Source organism: Sebastes umbrosus, chromosome 6, assembly GCF_015220745.1.
Source record: "Sebastes umbrosus isolate fSebUmb1 chromosome 6, fSebUmb1.pri, whole genome shotgun sequence".
Lineage (NCBI taxonomy): Eukaryota > Metazoa > Chordata > Actinopteri > Perciformes > Sebastidae > Sebastes > Sebastes umbrosus.
Window position 1 is genome coordinate 29,584,193 of NC_051274.1, and position 17,214 is coordinate 29,601,406.

The window sequence follows — 17,214 nt, forward strand, 5'->3', positions numbered from 1 at the left end:
GGTCATTTTCAAAGGGGTCCCTTGACCTCTGACCTCAAGATATGTGGATGTAAATGGGTTCTATGGGTACCTACGAGTCTCTCCTTTACAGACATGCCCACTTTATGATAATCACATGCAGTTTGGGGCAAGTCATAGTCAAGTCAGCACACTGACACACTGACAGCTGTTGTTGCCTGTTGGGCTGCAGTTTGCCATGTTATGATTTGAGCATATTTGATATATAATATTTGTCATTATTTTGTGTTAATTGATTTCTAATAATAAATATATACATACATTTGCATAAAGCAGCATATTTGTCCACTCCCATGTTGATAAGAGTATTAAATACTTGACAAATCTCCCTTTAAGGTACATTTTGAACAGATAAAAAATGTGAGATTATTTTGTTATTAAGCATGATTAGATATTTTAATCGATTGACAGCCGTAATAACACACTAAAATATACAACACACAACATGAATCGCACATTAAATACACATTAAGTACAGTACTTCAGTAAGTGTAGTACTCTTGGGTCAGACCATTATATATATTATTATATATCATCATGTTCCAGTATAGTGTAGTGTAATGCTGCTCTGTGAACGGCTGAAGGCCTCCAACATGGCCACTAGAGGAACGTTTTGTCACATCACACCAACAGCTCTCTTATCATTCAGGTTTTTTTTGGGGAGGGGGTTTAGGTGGCTAATTGACAGTTTAGAGGAGAGAAAAAGAAAAAGCGTGTGGAGCTCAGCTTTCTCAGAGACTCAAAAGCAGACGGACAAAAAAAGAAGTAAAGAAACCGAAAGGAGGAAAAAATAGAAGCTGGTCATTTGGCTTTAACGTGATCGCACTGATAAAACCTCCCTCCGTCTAACTCCATCTATCCATCCTCCGTCCCTCCCTCCTTTTTCCTCTATGTGCTACTTGTCAACAAGTGGGTAAAACTTTTCTTTCATAGTGTGAAGTAAGAGTGTGTGTGTGTAGCTACTTTTATACCAATCAACAAAGAAACAGGCCTCAGTGTTTCCTGTCTGCAGTACAAGGTGGTCCCACCAGTGTGTGTGTGTGTGTGTGTGTTCGCTCCCAATGAGAGTCAACCTAGCTCTCCATCGGGGACCCCATGCTCGTTGTCATGGCAACAATACCCCCCTCCTCCTCATCCCCACTCATTCCTTCCCTCATCAGTTTTCCCACAGAACAAAACCAACATTGTGCTCCTGGTTTTCAGTGTGTGTGTGTGTGTGTGTGTGTGTGTGTGTGTGTGAGTGTGTGTGCGTGAGTGTGAGAGTGTGTGTGAGTGTGAGAGTGTGTGTGTGAGACATTCAGGTCAGATTAGTTTGTGTTCATTGAGCTTGTGTTCAGGGAGAAACACACACACACACACACACACACACACACTAGAAAATACACACTTGTCGCTCTTCATTCACTCACAGTGTGCTGCTGATGAGAGGGCTAAGTTACACACACACACACGCACACACACACACACTTGTAGACAAGTGGTGCTTCATATTGGTGGGATTCACACGCTGAGCGAGAGGTTGAACACTTCTGTTAAACTTTCACACAGACAGAATCCGTGTTTCCATCAATGTATTTTTATTCGTCTTTCGAAGTACCGCATCAGAAAAGCTGGATGGAAACAAGCAAAATTCAATAAAACTTTCTCATTTACGGAAAACTGTTTTCACTTTCTTGAGGTGTTTTTTGTTGAAAAAGCGTTGATGTGTTGGGCAACGCCCCTCGGCATCGGAAACCGACGCAAAGAGGTATCTTTTAGCGACAGTTTGTGATGAACCGGGCTTTCAACTAACTCCAATGTAAGCCCAGCTGCGGCATTCCATTTAGAGTCAAATAGACCATAAAGCAGGGGATGCTTTAGGGCATGACCACCTTGTGATTGACAGGTTGCTACCACGCCGCTGTCCGGTCTGGGAGTTGTCCGTGTTTTTGTCTTACAACTTTAACTCTTTCACAGTGTGTTTTCAGTTCATCAAAGTTAATTATAAGCTTTTTGGTCGCCTAAAAATGTCTTATTCAGCGTTCGGTTGTACTTAGCTCCACCCTCTCGTGTCACTTCTGGTTGGAAAAAGACAAGATGGCGACGGGCAAAAACAAACATGACAACAGCCAAATACAAACATGACGACGGCCAAATACCAAGATGACAACGGGCAAATACCAAGATGGCAACGGCAAATACCAAGATGATGATGACCAAATACCAAGATGGAGACCATGGATGTATAAAGAGAACTGAATAAAGCGTTGGAGGCGAGTTCCCGTTCATTCCTATTGTAGAACAAAACGTAAAAATCTCTTCAGCTTGTGTTAACCACAGACCTTATTTCAGGAGTCTAACTAAAAACCCATTGACTTCCAGACGAGGGAACAGGAAGTGCTAAAATGCTAACGCAGTTCTGGGTTTTAGGACTCATTTCTGTAGCACTCTATTCACTGGAGATCTACAAAAATTCAAGAATAACTAAGTGAGAAGTGGATGTGAAACATACACCCACCTAATGGATAGATGTGGGACTCGAACCTGTGACCTTCCTGTTACGTAACCGCAGCCTGCAGTTGGTTCCCATCCAGTCTGTCCCAGAGACGTTCTCGCATGACCAATGGCGGTCTAGTCGCCTCAGCGTGTGTGTGTGTGTGTGTGTGTGTGTGTGTGTGTGTGTGTGTGTGTGTGTGTGTGTGTGTGGCTTCATTAGTGAACAGAGGCGGTCTGTTCAGTAGTTTGTATCAGAGGGGTGAGCTCTCATCACTACTAATGAGAACAACATCACCAGCCTCCTGAAACACTCTGTTCCTCTATCAATCTCTCTCTCTCTGGTTCTACACTTCTCCTCCTGATTCCCCGACACATTTCGGGGCTGAGATCACATTCAAACGGTCCGTTTACTCAAATTATATCAAACTTATTTTTCACTTAACCTAATTATTTATGTTACTTCATTTCCAGCCAGAAAAGAATAAAAAAGTAGATTAAATCTTAAGAGTGACAAAAAAGTGAGTCAAAATTATGTGCCAAAGTTTTTGACGTTCTAATGCCGGGTTCAGACTAAACAGTATCAGCCCGATAAAAGCCCGACCCGACAGATGCTGGGCGTCAGGAAAGAAAATGTGCGTTGGACGCAACAATTGCTGGTTTTGTCTAGAAATTTTCCAATACCTGAACTTGCAATACTAACTACCTATTTGAATACCTATTCACTCCAGACTTGTGAAATACCGCCGCTTGGTCAGCGCCACCGACGCACGGGGTAACCCTCTAGCATTACTTTTGGACGGACCGGGGACGGCGTGTCAATAAACGCTCGTTACATGCATAGTGTCCTTTCAAAATAAACTTCTGTTTTCACAGGAAGTTAGGTTTAAGCAACACAACCACTTAGGTAGAAAGAACATATATTGCCAAGAAGTGAAAGTCAATTGTTCGTTCCATTGCAACATCAGTGCTACGGTTCCACCATTTTGGACTGAAAGTGACTACCGGACTACATAAAAAGTGCCTTACGAAAGTAAAACAAAATTATTTCTCTGCTGTTGTCATATTCTACCGAAATGGCCCGTGTTGAACAATAAACTATTATAAATATAATAAGAGTTTTCAGCATCAGTGGCTGTTGTAAAAAAAAACACCAGAGTTTTGTCTCTTTGCTTCTATATAAAGAGGAACGATGTTGTTGGGGCTGCAGGTGGAACTGAATCAGAGAAACGGTCAGAGTCGTTCTCTTTCGTTTTTTAGGCCAAATATAAGACAGTCGGTATTATATCTTCTACCCTCCTGTCTATCTTCTGTCTGTCTGTCTTCTGTCCCTCTGCAGGACAGAAAACATCATTTTCCTAACTTCCCTTTAAATTCGTAAATCCCCTTCATGGGTAACCAGGCAAAGACGGGGGGAAAGAAAAGAGGCTCACATCGATTAGAAAAGAGTTTGAGTTTCTAAATTAACTGTGTGTGTGCGTGTGTGTGTTCTTTCTCACACGTGAATTTGGGCTGGTATCCCATGGCGACAGGACAGTAGTGAGGTCATTGATATGCAGCGCAGCAGCTCTCCTGAGGGAAAATCCTCCTCTCCTCTTAGCAGGGAGGAAGGATTCCTTTACACCAGTTCAAACTACATGACAGACAGAAAAAGCTTTAATGAGTTTCTCAAAATCTTTTTTTTTTTTTTTTTTTTTTTTACCATGAAACCAATTATTCCTGTTGTGTGTTTTATCTCATAAAAGGTTAATTCAGTGTTTTGGCCTTGATGTGGCGGCTGCAGCCAAAATCTGAGTCAATTAAAGGCAGAGTGGGCGATCTTTAGAAACTAGCAAGAGTACATTCGATTTTTAGAAATGATCCAGCCGAAAAACTGAACCCAGTGTTGCCAACTCTTTTCCAATGAAAGTAGCTAGCATTTTTCAACTTGGACCCTATTTTCCATGTTTTTGTGTTTAAGTGACTAATGAGGACAACAATTTTTGAAATTGGTCCAGTATTAAGGGAGAACGCTGCAGACGGCAGCTGCTAAACAGGCTGTAATGTAATCGCTCGGGGCAACTCCTCACCGCCAGTTTACGTCCACTAAAAGGGCTTTTTTTTGCCGCTGACAGGCTCAGATTGTTATTATAAGTGTCTGAAAACATTATGGAAAGAACTCTACAGAGAAATAAAACCTTTTTCTTACCTTTCACTTGATCTGAGAAATCAACTGTGTAAATTTTGAAATAACGGTATTAGATGGCAAATCGAACATTTGCTCCAACATTTTCAGAGTTTAGAAGCTCCACAAACTGCCGTGACAGCAAGCTAGCGCCTGTCGGGAAAGAGCTGCCTCTGACGGGGCAGAGAGACATTAAACATTTTTAACATTACTCTAATATCTGTAGGGAGATCCGTCCACTGTTTTGTTGCTGTAACTGAAAAAGCAGTTAGTAAATTTTATTTTATATTTACCGTCTCCCCCTCGTTGATGATCCTGTTTGTCTTACTTCATCGTGATAAATTGTTTAAGGGGTGGTTGAGCTAAACCTGCAGTATTTTATAAAGGAAACAAACAAAAAAAAAGTCATAATTTAACATAACATTGCAATAGTGGTACAAGTTTGTTTTTTTGTCCAGTGCTTTAAGAGCTTGTTTAAAGGCTAAAGCCTGACCTAGCATGCTGCAAAATACATCACTTCAACCGTTTCATACTACTGAGGAACGCAGTATGCAGTATGTACTGTATGCTGCATACTGCGTTCCTCAGTAGTATGTAGTAGGCGGTTTTCAATACAGCCTACATCTATGGGGAAAAATCCCCTTTACTTCCAGAACCATGGACACCCGCAATATATCTTCACACACTTGTAGCTCTATTGCAGAATGTGGCAGAAGGGGATCAGCTCAGCTCGGTCAATACCATCATTATTGCATCAATGAGTTTTCCAGACAACTGCAGTTTAAATTACACAGCTTTATTTATAAATTACCACCTCTACATCCGATCGGTTGGTTTATTCACAAGATAAAAACAACCTGCAGAGATACTTTGAAAGAAAACTAAAAGACAGGCACTAAAGTTAATTTGTTTCGTGTGGACTGTCCCTTTATTAAAACGTTATGAAAGAGAAGCCAGACACTTAATGTCAACTTTGTTCACATTTACAATAAACTCAAAACACGACACCAGTGGGACTTGAGCTGTTAGTATGTCTCATGTCTTTTGTCCAATTATTGTGAAAAAGAAAAACAGCATGTGAAAGCTTGGCTGCTAGATTGGACACAAACATATTTCCCTGTAAATAGGAACCCAAATAAAAACATGATCACTGTCAAAGTGCTGTGTATCAAATATAAACCAGTTGTATGAATGTCCGTAAGATTTTAACAATGGTCCACCTGTGGGTTATTATATAAGGTGATAAGAGTGACTTCAAACGATGTGTTTGGTCAAATCTTTACTAGTTCACCATTTATCACAATTGTTTTTACCTGCACACTGTCTTTTTACTGTGTTATTGAAATTCAACAAAATTCCTTCCTTTTTCAAGATGTGGTGCGTGTTATCTCTAGAGGATAAAACTAGCAGATAATCATGGAAACAAACGTCTGCTAGTTTTTGCTCCATTTTTGCATCAGCAAAGAGAACGATAGCAGTTTACTGACAGGGCAGGCGGATGCGCTGTGGGTCAGACAGAAAGTGAATTTTAGCATCGACCCAAGATGGAGTGCAGATAATGTTCGATTTTTTTCTAATGTTCGATCTAGGGATGTCACAATAACAGAAACTTAGTAGTTGATACCAATACCAAAAAAATTCAATGATTCTCGATACCAATTCGATACCACGGTAAAAAAGAAATACAATAAATCTCATGTACTTCAACATCCACTCCTTTAATATTTATTAATCCCTGATGATCCACCTCAAGTTTCTTGCCAAAAACTAAATTTTACAAGATTATATTTGAATATGATAAAGTTATAATTTACCTTCGCCCAATACTCATTTTTGCTGAACAGAGCTTGAATGCATCATACTGTAACTCAATGTAACCTCAGCTAACGTTAACTAGCTCTCCTGCCGATTTCAACACAGATTTGTTGTTCACAATGTACCATTATCAGGGACATTTTTCTATCGACGACGGGACGCCATTAGTCTCGAGCCCTGACGGTATGGTACCTGCAGTACTGTACAAAAACAAGTACCGTCATGTTTTCAGAATTCTGGCATCGACTTGGTACCAAAGTATCAGTTCTTCCGACATCCCTAGTTCGATCGGTAGTTGGGAATTTTTAATAAAAAGTGATGATTCAGTGTTAAAGATACGTTGTGCTAAACACCTCTAGCTTTTGGTGAAAACTTATAGTTGCAGATCAAGACTCCCTTGGAGAAACAGTTTGAACGAGCTGCTCACAGTGTGAATGTAAAGTTAGTTTCAGTATCTGTTGATTCAGACGCTGACAGTCCGAGCTGAGGAGACACTAAGGCACAATCGGCTCTGACACATACTTATGTGAATTGTGACACCGAACATTACAAAGGCATAAACATTCTTGTGACATAAAAAATAACTATCTCACTTCCCTTCATATAAAGATGTAATTAGTTATACATCTAGCATTAAAATAAGCTATTCATATCTTCTGTTTCTTCGTTTGTTCTAGTTGTTTGATAGTCTGACTGAAAGCACTGTGCTAAAGACATATTAATACTCTTAAAAACTTCCTACGCAGTTTAACTTTCTGTACAAAGAGACCACCTCAGTACTGAGGAGGTCTAAGGGCCCGTTCAGACCTGGTATTAACATGCGTCCTCAGTGATCGGACAGCTCTAAGTACAGGTGTGAACGCATTCAAGACGCATTGAGAGCGGATCTTTCGGACCACAGTCGGAGGTGGTCTGGGCCACATTCTTTTAGCAGTGTGTAGTGAATGTGTCATGGACCACATTGAAGGACCGCCTACTCAACTAACGTTCCACTGGGATCCGCTGGCTCTCACTTAGCTCCACATGTGAATAGACAGACAGACGCGAACACTTGTTTTATTAAAATATATCTTATTTATAGGCATGCAAAGGGCATTATTATCATACTGTTGGAGATCTGTACCCGTTGTTGTCTGGCAAAGGCGGCGGTGCTGGCAGCACGGAGGTCCACGGGGACCACCGGTACAATAACCATTTATTTTGATGTTAATAAAATATACCCAAATTTCCGAATATGTAGGATATTACTACTGACATTTATGCAATATTACATCACACGCCTGCTGTTTTAGCCATGTGTTTACTACGTGTTTATTTGCATATATAGCGGGGAAGTGAGATCGAATCACAGGTGTGAACAGACGTACTTAAAGCTGTCCACGTTTGGGTCACTCAGGAGGCATGTTAGTGCCAGGTCTGAACGGGGTCCGAGTCCTGTTCGAATACTCTTCAGATCTCCTCTCTTCCCCCACTCCCCCACTTCCTTCCCTTTTAGAAACATTCATGAAGCTGCACATTCTTCACAGAAACACACAAGTTGTAGAAATGACTTTTACGACAACCTGCATCAATCTAATCCATAGTTAGCAGATAAAGAGCATTCGTATCTCCACCAACAAAGCTCTGATTGGTTGATTGTTTTTATATTTTGACCACAGGCGCAGTTTGCGACCACTCTAAATGATCTTTAGAGCTTTAAAGCAGCTTCATCATGTTCTCCACCAAGCTGCCTTGAGGGGTTTAACCTGCTGCTAAGCCTTTATGTATCTGCTACTTTCCCATAAAACACATGAAATCTTCAGCTTCAGACCAACCAAAGAAGACATCCAGGATTTTCATATCATACATTATCACAGCAGGAAGTTGGAGGGAAGAGTCCGTTTGGAGAGTCCTGAAACAGGCTCCTGCTTTTACAACAGCTGGTTGTGCAAGTACAGCAACTTTTCTAATCTCACTACAGATTAAACTTCACTTCCTGCAGGAAGCTGGACGGGGTAACTCTGTGTCCATAGAGGAATATCATACAAATGGAAACTCTGGAAGAGGAGGAGAGTACAGAAAGAAAAAGAAAAGATGATCCACAAGTTTTCCTGAAAAGGAAACTGATGGGTTAACGAAAACTAAGGATGGAAGAGAAACCGTGTTGAAGAGTAAAAAGAAGAAATGCATGGACAGGTTGATTCATGGAAGAGGAGATGATGGATTGATGGTTAAAAAGGGACCAGTGGCTCTAGCTTGAGATGGACAAGATGGCCGACGTGTCTTTAGCCTTGTCAAAGAAGATGGACGTCTCATTGGCTGCCTTCAGTTTGACCTGGGCGGAGCTCGGCGAGCCTTGAGCCGTGGTTGGCTGACACTCCTGACAGCAGCAGCAGCAGCAGTCCATGAAGGCCTGGCCGAGAGCCTGAAACACAACGACATGCAGGTCAGTGCTGGCTAATGCTACGTTCGCACTACAAGCGACAAAGCTACAGCGTGGCAAGCGTTGTCACCGAGTCGCCGTTGAAGTGTTGCTAGAGCGCTAGTTGACTGGGAACTGGCTAAACGGCAAGAGTATGTTTTTCTTTCATTTTTTAGACCGAAGGGAACCGGAATTGTTGTTGGAGCACTGAAAACAGTTGATGCCAGCTCAACTTTTATTTGTAGCAAGCGCAGGTTTGTAGCTTAATGTCACCGGCTTCCATTAAAAATGACTTGTAGCCACAGACTGTATATAAGAAGTGGATGTAGTCACTGTGACGTCATCCATTGGTTCGTGTACTGCCGTTTTGAAGCCTCGAGTTTGGCAATTTGTGCCGTCATCATCTTGGTTTTTGGCCATCTCCATCTTGGTTTTTGGCCATCACTGTCTTGGTTTTTGGTTGTCACCATCTTGTTTTTTTTTCCGTCGCCATCTTGGTTTTTAGTTGTTGCCATCTTGGTTTCTGTCCGTGGCCCCCTTGGTTTTTGGTTGTTGGTTTTTGGTCGTCGCCATCTTTGATTCTGGCCGTCGCCATCTTGGTTTTTGGTTGTCACCATCTCGGGTTTTGGTCCGTCGCCATCTTTGTTTTTGGTCGTCGCCATCTTGGTTTTTGGTCGTCGCCATCTTGGTTTTTGGTCGTCGCCATCTTGTTTCTGTCCGTCGCTATCTTGGTTTGTCCGTCGCCATCTTGGTTTTTGGGTTATCGCTATCTTGGATTTTAGTCGTCGCCATCTTTGTTTCTGGCCATCGCCATCTTGGTTTTTGGCAACCAGAAGAGACACCAGAGGGTGGAGCTAAGTACAACCGAATGCTGAATAAAACGTGGACAACTCCCAGACCGGACAACGAGTGGCTTGCGTCTTTGAACAGTTCACACATGATGCTCAAGTGCCAATGTGCGTGCAGCAAGCCAATGCTGATTTGCATCTTATCTGGGCTTAAAATGACTATGTTTCACACGGGACATGAACAGCGGTCACCTACGGGGAAGTCCTGCGCCGTCCACCGACTTGCAAACGTATTTGTGAGTCGTCAAAGACAAACGTAATCCGCGACAAAATATGTTTCCTTCCAAACGTAATTGAGATTGCTGTTTTGTTGTATGGGAATGTTATATTTAGGAGATGGGTGGGTTGTGAGCACCCCTGCTCATTAACGTTACAGGTATTGGGGTATGGGTCAAGTAAGAATGATTCATGATGTTTCCTGACTCTGATCCAGTAAACTTCTGACCTACCTTACACAGACACAGCAGCAACACCGGCGTCACCGATGACTTGAAGAACAGCAGGAAGTGATGCAATAGTGCCAGCATGGCGGCCGTGTCCTCAGAGACGGTGATGTGCGTGTAGGCCAGCGTGATGTTGCAGACATGTTCGGGCAGAGCGCAGACGCCGTAAACCACCGCTAACGCCAAAAGTGTGCAGTTCAGCTGCCGCTCCACCGCCTGGTGCTGATGACGCTTCTGATTGGAGGAGCGGTCGTCTTGGTTACGCTGCTTTTGGGCGGAGCTGGAGTCACTGTTGACGTTGCGGGTGGCCATTTGGCAGAGGATGGTGAAGAGGATGGGGAGGCAGAAGTAGCAGCCAAAACACCACCACATACGTCCCTGAAACAGAATACAGCAGTAATCTGATTACCTTACAGAAATACTTTGTAGTACTTTAGTTGTTTGTAATAGTCTGTGGTGCAGTTTTTGGACATTATTGTACTTTCTGGTAGTGTCAATACTTATTGACAATGAAGTACTTGTATATATTCTCACCTGGTGATACCTGAGCAACAGAGAGTGGAGGGAGTCGGGCAGGTAGAGGGACAGAGGGGAGGCGGGGGTGATGGTGCAGGAGTCGACCAGCCGGCCGGTGGACGGGGACACGGCCTGGCTCAGCTGCCACAGGAAGATTTCGGGGCTGGACAGCATCAGAGCGGCGAGCCACACCAGTATCAGCTTCAGCAGCACCGTGCGGCAGCGTTCCACCCGCCGAGTATTTGGCTGGGACGAGGAGGTGGCGGCTAGGAAACGATCGATGCCCAGAGCGCACAAAGTGAAGGAGGTGATGCCCAGAGACACGGCCTGCAGAGACGAGGAGGAGAGAGCGACGACGGAGGTCAGTTAGCTTATCTATGTAGTTTTCATGTCTTGTTCAGTTTTTTTTTTATCCCCGACCACGGCTCTGAAATATCGGTAAGTTAGAATCTATGGCCCCGACCATGGCTCTGAAATATCAGTAAGTTAGACTCTATGGCCCCGACCACGGCTCTGAAATATCGGTAAGTTAGAATCTATGGCGCCAACCATGGCTCTGAAATATCAGTAAGTTAGAATCTATGGCGCCGACCATGGCTCTGAAATATCAGTAAGTTAGACTCTATGGCCCCGACCACGGCTCTGAAATATCGGTAAGTTAGAATCTATGGCCCCGACCACGGCTCTGAAATATCAGTAAGTTAGAATCTATGGCCCCGATCATGACTCTGAAATATCAGTAAGTTAGAATCTATGGCCCCGATCATGGCTCTGAAACATCAGTAGCCTAGTTGTGCTCTGTAGTGATAAATCCATGGCGCTGTCCTTGGTGCTGAAGCAGCATACAGATTTGTAATTGCGACTTTTTCTCTGAGTCGCGCCCTCGGTCCGGCTCTGGTATTAAAGAATACAGAACCAAAAGAGTCTGTGATTGAAATGAAAGAGATTGGAAATTTTAGCTTGAATATTGCTTGATCATCATGTCAACTTACACGGTATGAAATGTCATATCTCTGTGCCAAAGCTTTTGAAAAGGGCCACCATGACCGAAAAGACCATAGTCTGTCCAGACATTACATGTGCCGTGAAGCTAACCCAGATTATACAGCTCACATGCTTCTTGTAGCAATGCTTTTTTGCTAAAAAAAAAAAAGAAAAGGCTCCTAATGGCATCTGCTAGATTTCACAGACGGGAGGAAAACAACCAATCAGAGCCAAGCTGGAGCCTACCGTCTCTGAGCAGCTGTCAATCACTCACAAACTCCAATCAAACGGTCAAACTAGGCAGTGCTGATCAAATATTAATTAATATTCTGTTATTCTGCCTATTTCTCTCCTCAAATGTTTTCAGAATCATCTTGTAGTGTACTGTTTAGCTGTAAAATGAGAAAGTTTGTGACCCCGGTGGCCATGTTGAGATCAGTTGAGGAAATACCAAGCACCGCCCACCAGCCGGAGCACAGCCAATAGGAAATTACCTGTGATTGGTCAAAGTCTCCCGTCACGGGCTAGATTTTTTGAAAACCTGAAAACAGAGCCATGAGGAGGTGCAGAAGTCTAGTTAGCTGCACATTATCCCTTACTTGCCTTATAGTCAACAAATCTCATGTGCAGACCCAAACCAACAACGTGTTAGTCTGTCTCACAATACTGTGTGACTTGCTGTCTGTGGCTCTCAGCTCAGCAGTCCTCATTGGTTCCTGCTGAAGACGCGAATCTATAAAAACACCTCACAAATATATAGTTTCATTTCTTTAAATAAAAGGCCCAGTAATTTCCTAAAATGGTTTTCTCTGTATGACTTTTCACAGACGCATATTTAGTAAAACCCAGTGCTTCTGAAATCACATAAGAAAATAAGTCATGACTATATTTACTTCCCTCATGTTCTTTAATCCTTTTAATTGTTTTTAATATCAATGTACTAGCAGTATAATTGTAAGTGTACTACTTCAATTCTTCCTGGGGCTAAATTAGCCCATTTTTTAGTTTATAAAAGTATACTTTTAAGTGTAAGAATAGTAAACTTTGAGTACACTACTAATTTACATCTAAGTTTTATTTTGTACTAAACTATACTAAAGGTATACTGATAGTACTTAGCCAATGATTTATGTATTACTTAAAGAGACTTTTGCTATTTGACTGGACATTTTGTGATGATAAGAAAGATAAATAAAATTAGTTTTTCACACATGCCTCCACGGTGAACGGAGAACTCAAAAACATACAAAATTCCTGATGAATTGAAGTAAATTCATATCAAAACATCTGTTTACAAACTCTCACACACTTTAATAGGCTACTCTATCAAAAAGTAAGCACAACTGCATGCCAAGTATATTTTTCTGTAGGCCTATAAGGCAAGAATATTTAGACTTTTCTGTATACTTGTTAGTATTATCCAGGTATACTTAGACTTTTCTGCATACTTGTCAGTATAGGCTAAGTAAACTTAAGAACACTTTTGATAAGTTCATCTCTGATAAGTACATAAAAAGTAAACTGAAAGTATACTCTCTTATTTTAAATTCAATAGAAGTGCACACTTGAATAAACTTCTCTTTGGTAAGGGCTGTTCAGTTCTGCTAAGACAGACCGAAGCTCTGTCAACTCTTCTCTGAACTGAAGACCTCCAATATGGCCGCTGGAGACACGGGGTTACAAATCATACAAACACAGTTTCACCCCAAATTTGTTCCTGTCAAACTCTGAAAGCAGCAGCAGGACGTTCCAGCAGACATAGTAACAGGTCACCATGGCGACTGACTCTCTAGTCTCTGCTGGGTGCAGTTTGTTTTTATGCCTTCACGCCGGCGATAGCGATCGCCGTGGCTGGAGACATCATGTTTTCAGTTTGTCTCTACGTCCGTCTGTAGGGACATATATGTCCGTCCCATTCTCGTGATATCTCAGGAACGCCTCGGGGGAATTTCTCCAAATTTGGCAAAAACATCCACTTAGACTCAAGGATGAACTGATTAGATTTTGGTGGTCAAAGGTCGCTGTGACCTCACAAAACACTTTTTTTTCCGGCATGGCTATTTTCAAAGGGGTCCCTTGACCTCTGACCTCAAGATATGTGAATGAAAATGGGTTCTCTGGGTACCCACGAGTCTCCCCTTTACAGACATGGCCATTTTATGATAATCGCATGCAGTTTGGGGCAAGTCATAGTCAAGTCAGCACACTGACACACTGACAGCTGTTGTTGCCTGTTGGGCTGCAGTTTGCCATGTTATGATTTGAGCATATTTTTTATGCTAAATGCAGTACCTGTGAGGGTTTCTGGACAATATTTGTCATTGTTTTGTATTGTTAATTGATTTCAATTAATAAATATATACATACATTTGCATAAAGCAGCATATTTGCCCACTCCCATGTTGATAAGAATATTAAATACTTGATAAATCTGCCTTTAAGGTACATTTTGAACAGATAAAAAATGTGAGATTAATTTGCGATTAATCGTGATTAACTATTTTAATCGATTGACAGCCCTAGTACATATTTATTATTGGAAATCAATTAACAACACAAAACAATGTCAAATATTGTCCAGAAACCCTCATAGGTACTGCATTTAGCATAAAAAATATGCTCAAATAATTTCATGGCAAACTGCAGCCCAACAGGCAACAACAGCTGTCAGTGTGTCAGTGTGCTGACTTGACTATGACTTGGCATACAAATTGATTTTGTGGGATATATTGATTACAGTGCATTAATTTTTGTAGGTATAGCTACGAACGGTGGATGAGCACAACCTGCCACCTTTTCAGAACAAACTTTTCAATTGTGTGCAAAAATATTAAAGTCTAAGAACCAGTTCATCACAGAGATAACTCTGAACTCCTTCAGGCTCCTCAGAAGATGAACCCTTTCTATTTTCAGTTTATGAACTTACTCTCTCGCGCCACCCTCAGGACAAATCCCATGAACGCATTTAACCCAGCACATGTTGGAACTTAAAGTATTTATACCACAAAAACACAGAATCAGTCTCAACCAATCTCACTGACTTCCTCTTCCCCCTAATTCTTCAACACAAGCCCCACCCACCTCCATATAAGGCACCATGCGGCAGGTGATGTCACCCAGGATCCTCCTATGGGAGAGCTGGTTGAGGACCACCACAGGAAGGCAGAGCACCAGGACCAGGAAGTCCCAGAACGCCATAGTGGCCAGCAGGTAGTTCCAGGCGGACCTCATGTAGTAGTTGTTCCAGACGATACATATGACCGCCATGTTTCCTACCACGCCCACCGCCAGCACCAGGCCGGCCAGGAAGAGCACTGCGTAGGCTGCATACGAGCTGTCCGCCAGCGGGTAGAAGGGGTTGTAGAGTCCTGGAGGGTCATGGTCGGAGCTGGTGGCATTTCCATGGTGATCATGATCGCCGTTGTCCCCTGCTCCTACTTTTGTCCCGTTGGCGAACTCGGTGGCCTGCGGCGGCGTCACCGAGTCGTTCTCAAAGGACTGGCTGAAGGTGGACTGTTGCTCCTCCTCGTCAGTGCCACGGGCCAGGCGGCGGTTCCGGTCCGCGTCTAAATCCAACATCTCAGGGAGGGGTAGGCTCTGGTTGGGGGCGTTGGTGTCGTCCCCGGTCCTGAGCTGCTTGGTCACCCAAAGGGGTTCCAGTTTGACGACGCCGTCGCTCTGACTGTCGTGTTGCCCGACACTCTTTGCGTCCGTAAACAGCAGTGGCAGGTACAGACACAGCCACAGACCGACAGACGGGGCCATGATGCACATTTTCAATGCAAAAGATTGGCTTGAATTCGGTAGATTCAAACCAGAACTGTTTTTTTTTGTGCTTTAAAGGACGTGACGACGAATAATAGTGCAGAGCTTCAGTAAAATTCCAAAAAATGGTTCCAAAAAGTCCCGATATTCAGGAACAAAATGATCAACCTGATGTTGGCAAAGTCTCCGAAACCTCTCAGTAAGCTGCAGGACTAGTTCAGAGTTCCTGGAAAATGATGACAAAGTCGAAATTTCCAGGAACAATGTTGGTTGAATTACGCCAAAGTCGGCAGCTGTTTATTAGACTTCTTCCAAAGTTTCTAAATGACGAAGACACGCTGATGTTTGTTAAGACGTCCACCAGATTTTTTAATAAGTTTGTAGTCCAGACGAGATGAAGGCGTCCTCTGCTTTCACCTTCTCTTCTCTTCTCATTAAACTCCCGATACTCCTTTTAAAGTTTCCCACTTTAAAACTCGACTCCATCCATTAGTAATCCAAACAGGCGCTGGAGCTCCAGGAGGAGGTGGAGGGGGGGAGCAGGGTGAGGGTCCGTGTCCGTGTCGGGGCTGCTGTGTCTGGGCTGCAGGCAGCAGAGAGACTGGGCGTCCTGGAGCTCTGAGGGTCTCTGGGAACCAGCAGCCCTCTGCAGTATGGCTGGATGGAGCCTTTGTCAGGACACACACACACACACACACACACACACACCGACAAGCCTGCAAACACAAGCATACAAACAAGGTTGGCACACACACAAATACACACATTTGTCTGCACAATCATGCATGCATACTTTCTTTTGCTCTTTTTGGCACTTTCTCTCTCACACACACACACACACACACACATTTAAACACACACTCAGTTCTGCTGCCCCCTGGTGGTGTGGTGGTGGTTTTACTCAGAACCAGAGCCAGCTGAGTTCACTGAAAGAAACACATCTGACTCGAATACTGATGACACCACTTTTCTGTGTGTGTGTGCGTGTGTGTGTGTGTGTGTGTGTGCGTGTGTGTGTGTGTGTGTGTGTGTGTGAGAGAGAGTGTGTGAGTGTGTGAGAGATTGAGAGAGTGAGAATTTAACCAACTTCACAGTGAGAAAATGTTTTCAGGGTGACGACAGACTTTGGCGACTCCTCACTTTCTTCTGTTTGAGGGTCCGAATCATAAACTCCCGTACTAGAACCAAAGGGTTTAGAAGCAAAGAGGCCAAACTCTGGTGCTATTTTGACAACAGCCGCCAGATGGCGCTGCAGTAACGCTTCCGCCTTTTTGGACTGAAAACGCAAATGAGTCTGTAGCCATGGATGTACAAAGAGATGTCTGTAAATCAGAGGATGTTTTGTTTTTTTAGGTAAATCAACTTCCCGGTACGTAATAGCCCTTATTTAAATCATTAGCCGCTGAAAATAGTCCCCAACAAAGTCACTATTTCCTCCTAAAAACTACAGAGAGCAGCTGCATCGATAGAAACAGTTCCTGATTCAGATAAGAGATACAGATCACATGTTCATATCACGTCAACAACAAGTTATAGACTTTAATTTGAAAGGTTGTTAAATGTATAGTTTATCAGATCTTTATGGACAAATATCTTCTGTAACCGTTTATTGAAAATTATTTTTTTTTCCCTCTGTAGTAAAAAGCAAAGATTAATTTGGAGTTTTTCTAGTTGGTTATCAAAACTGAAGAAACTTGTTACGTTAGATTAATCTGATCCTCTGAGGTTAATGTTACCTGAAAGTGACGTGTGGATTAACAGACATGATGACGTTTCCTCTCGGTTTCA

The 17,214-nt window shown here is 42.8% G+C and overlaps 1 protein-coding gene across 1 annotated transcript; it reads right to left on the reverse strand.

Moving 5' to 3' along the window:
- Positions 1–6,756: 6,756 nt before the first annotated feature.
- On the reverse strand, positions 6,757–16,083 carry gpr37l1b (G protein-coupled receptor 37 like 1b). Its single transcript, XM_037772703.1, has 4 exons — positions 14,743–16,083; positions 10,696–11,004; positions 10,168–10,539; positions 6,757–8,873 (listed from the first exon to the last, which is right to left on the reverse strand). Exons 1-4 carry the CDS (start codon positions 15,433–15,435, stop codon positions 8,700–8,702), a joined length of 1,548 nt encoding a protein of 515 aa, XP_037628631.1. The 5' UTR covers positions 15,436–16,083; the 3' UTR covers positions 6,757–8,699.
- Positions 16,084–17,214: the final 1,131 nt, after the last annotated feature.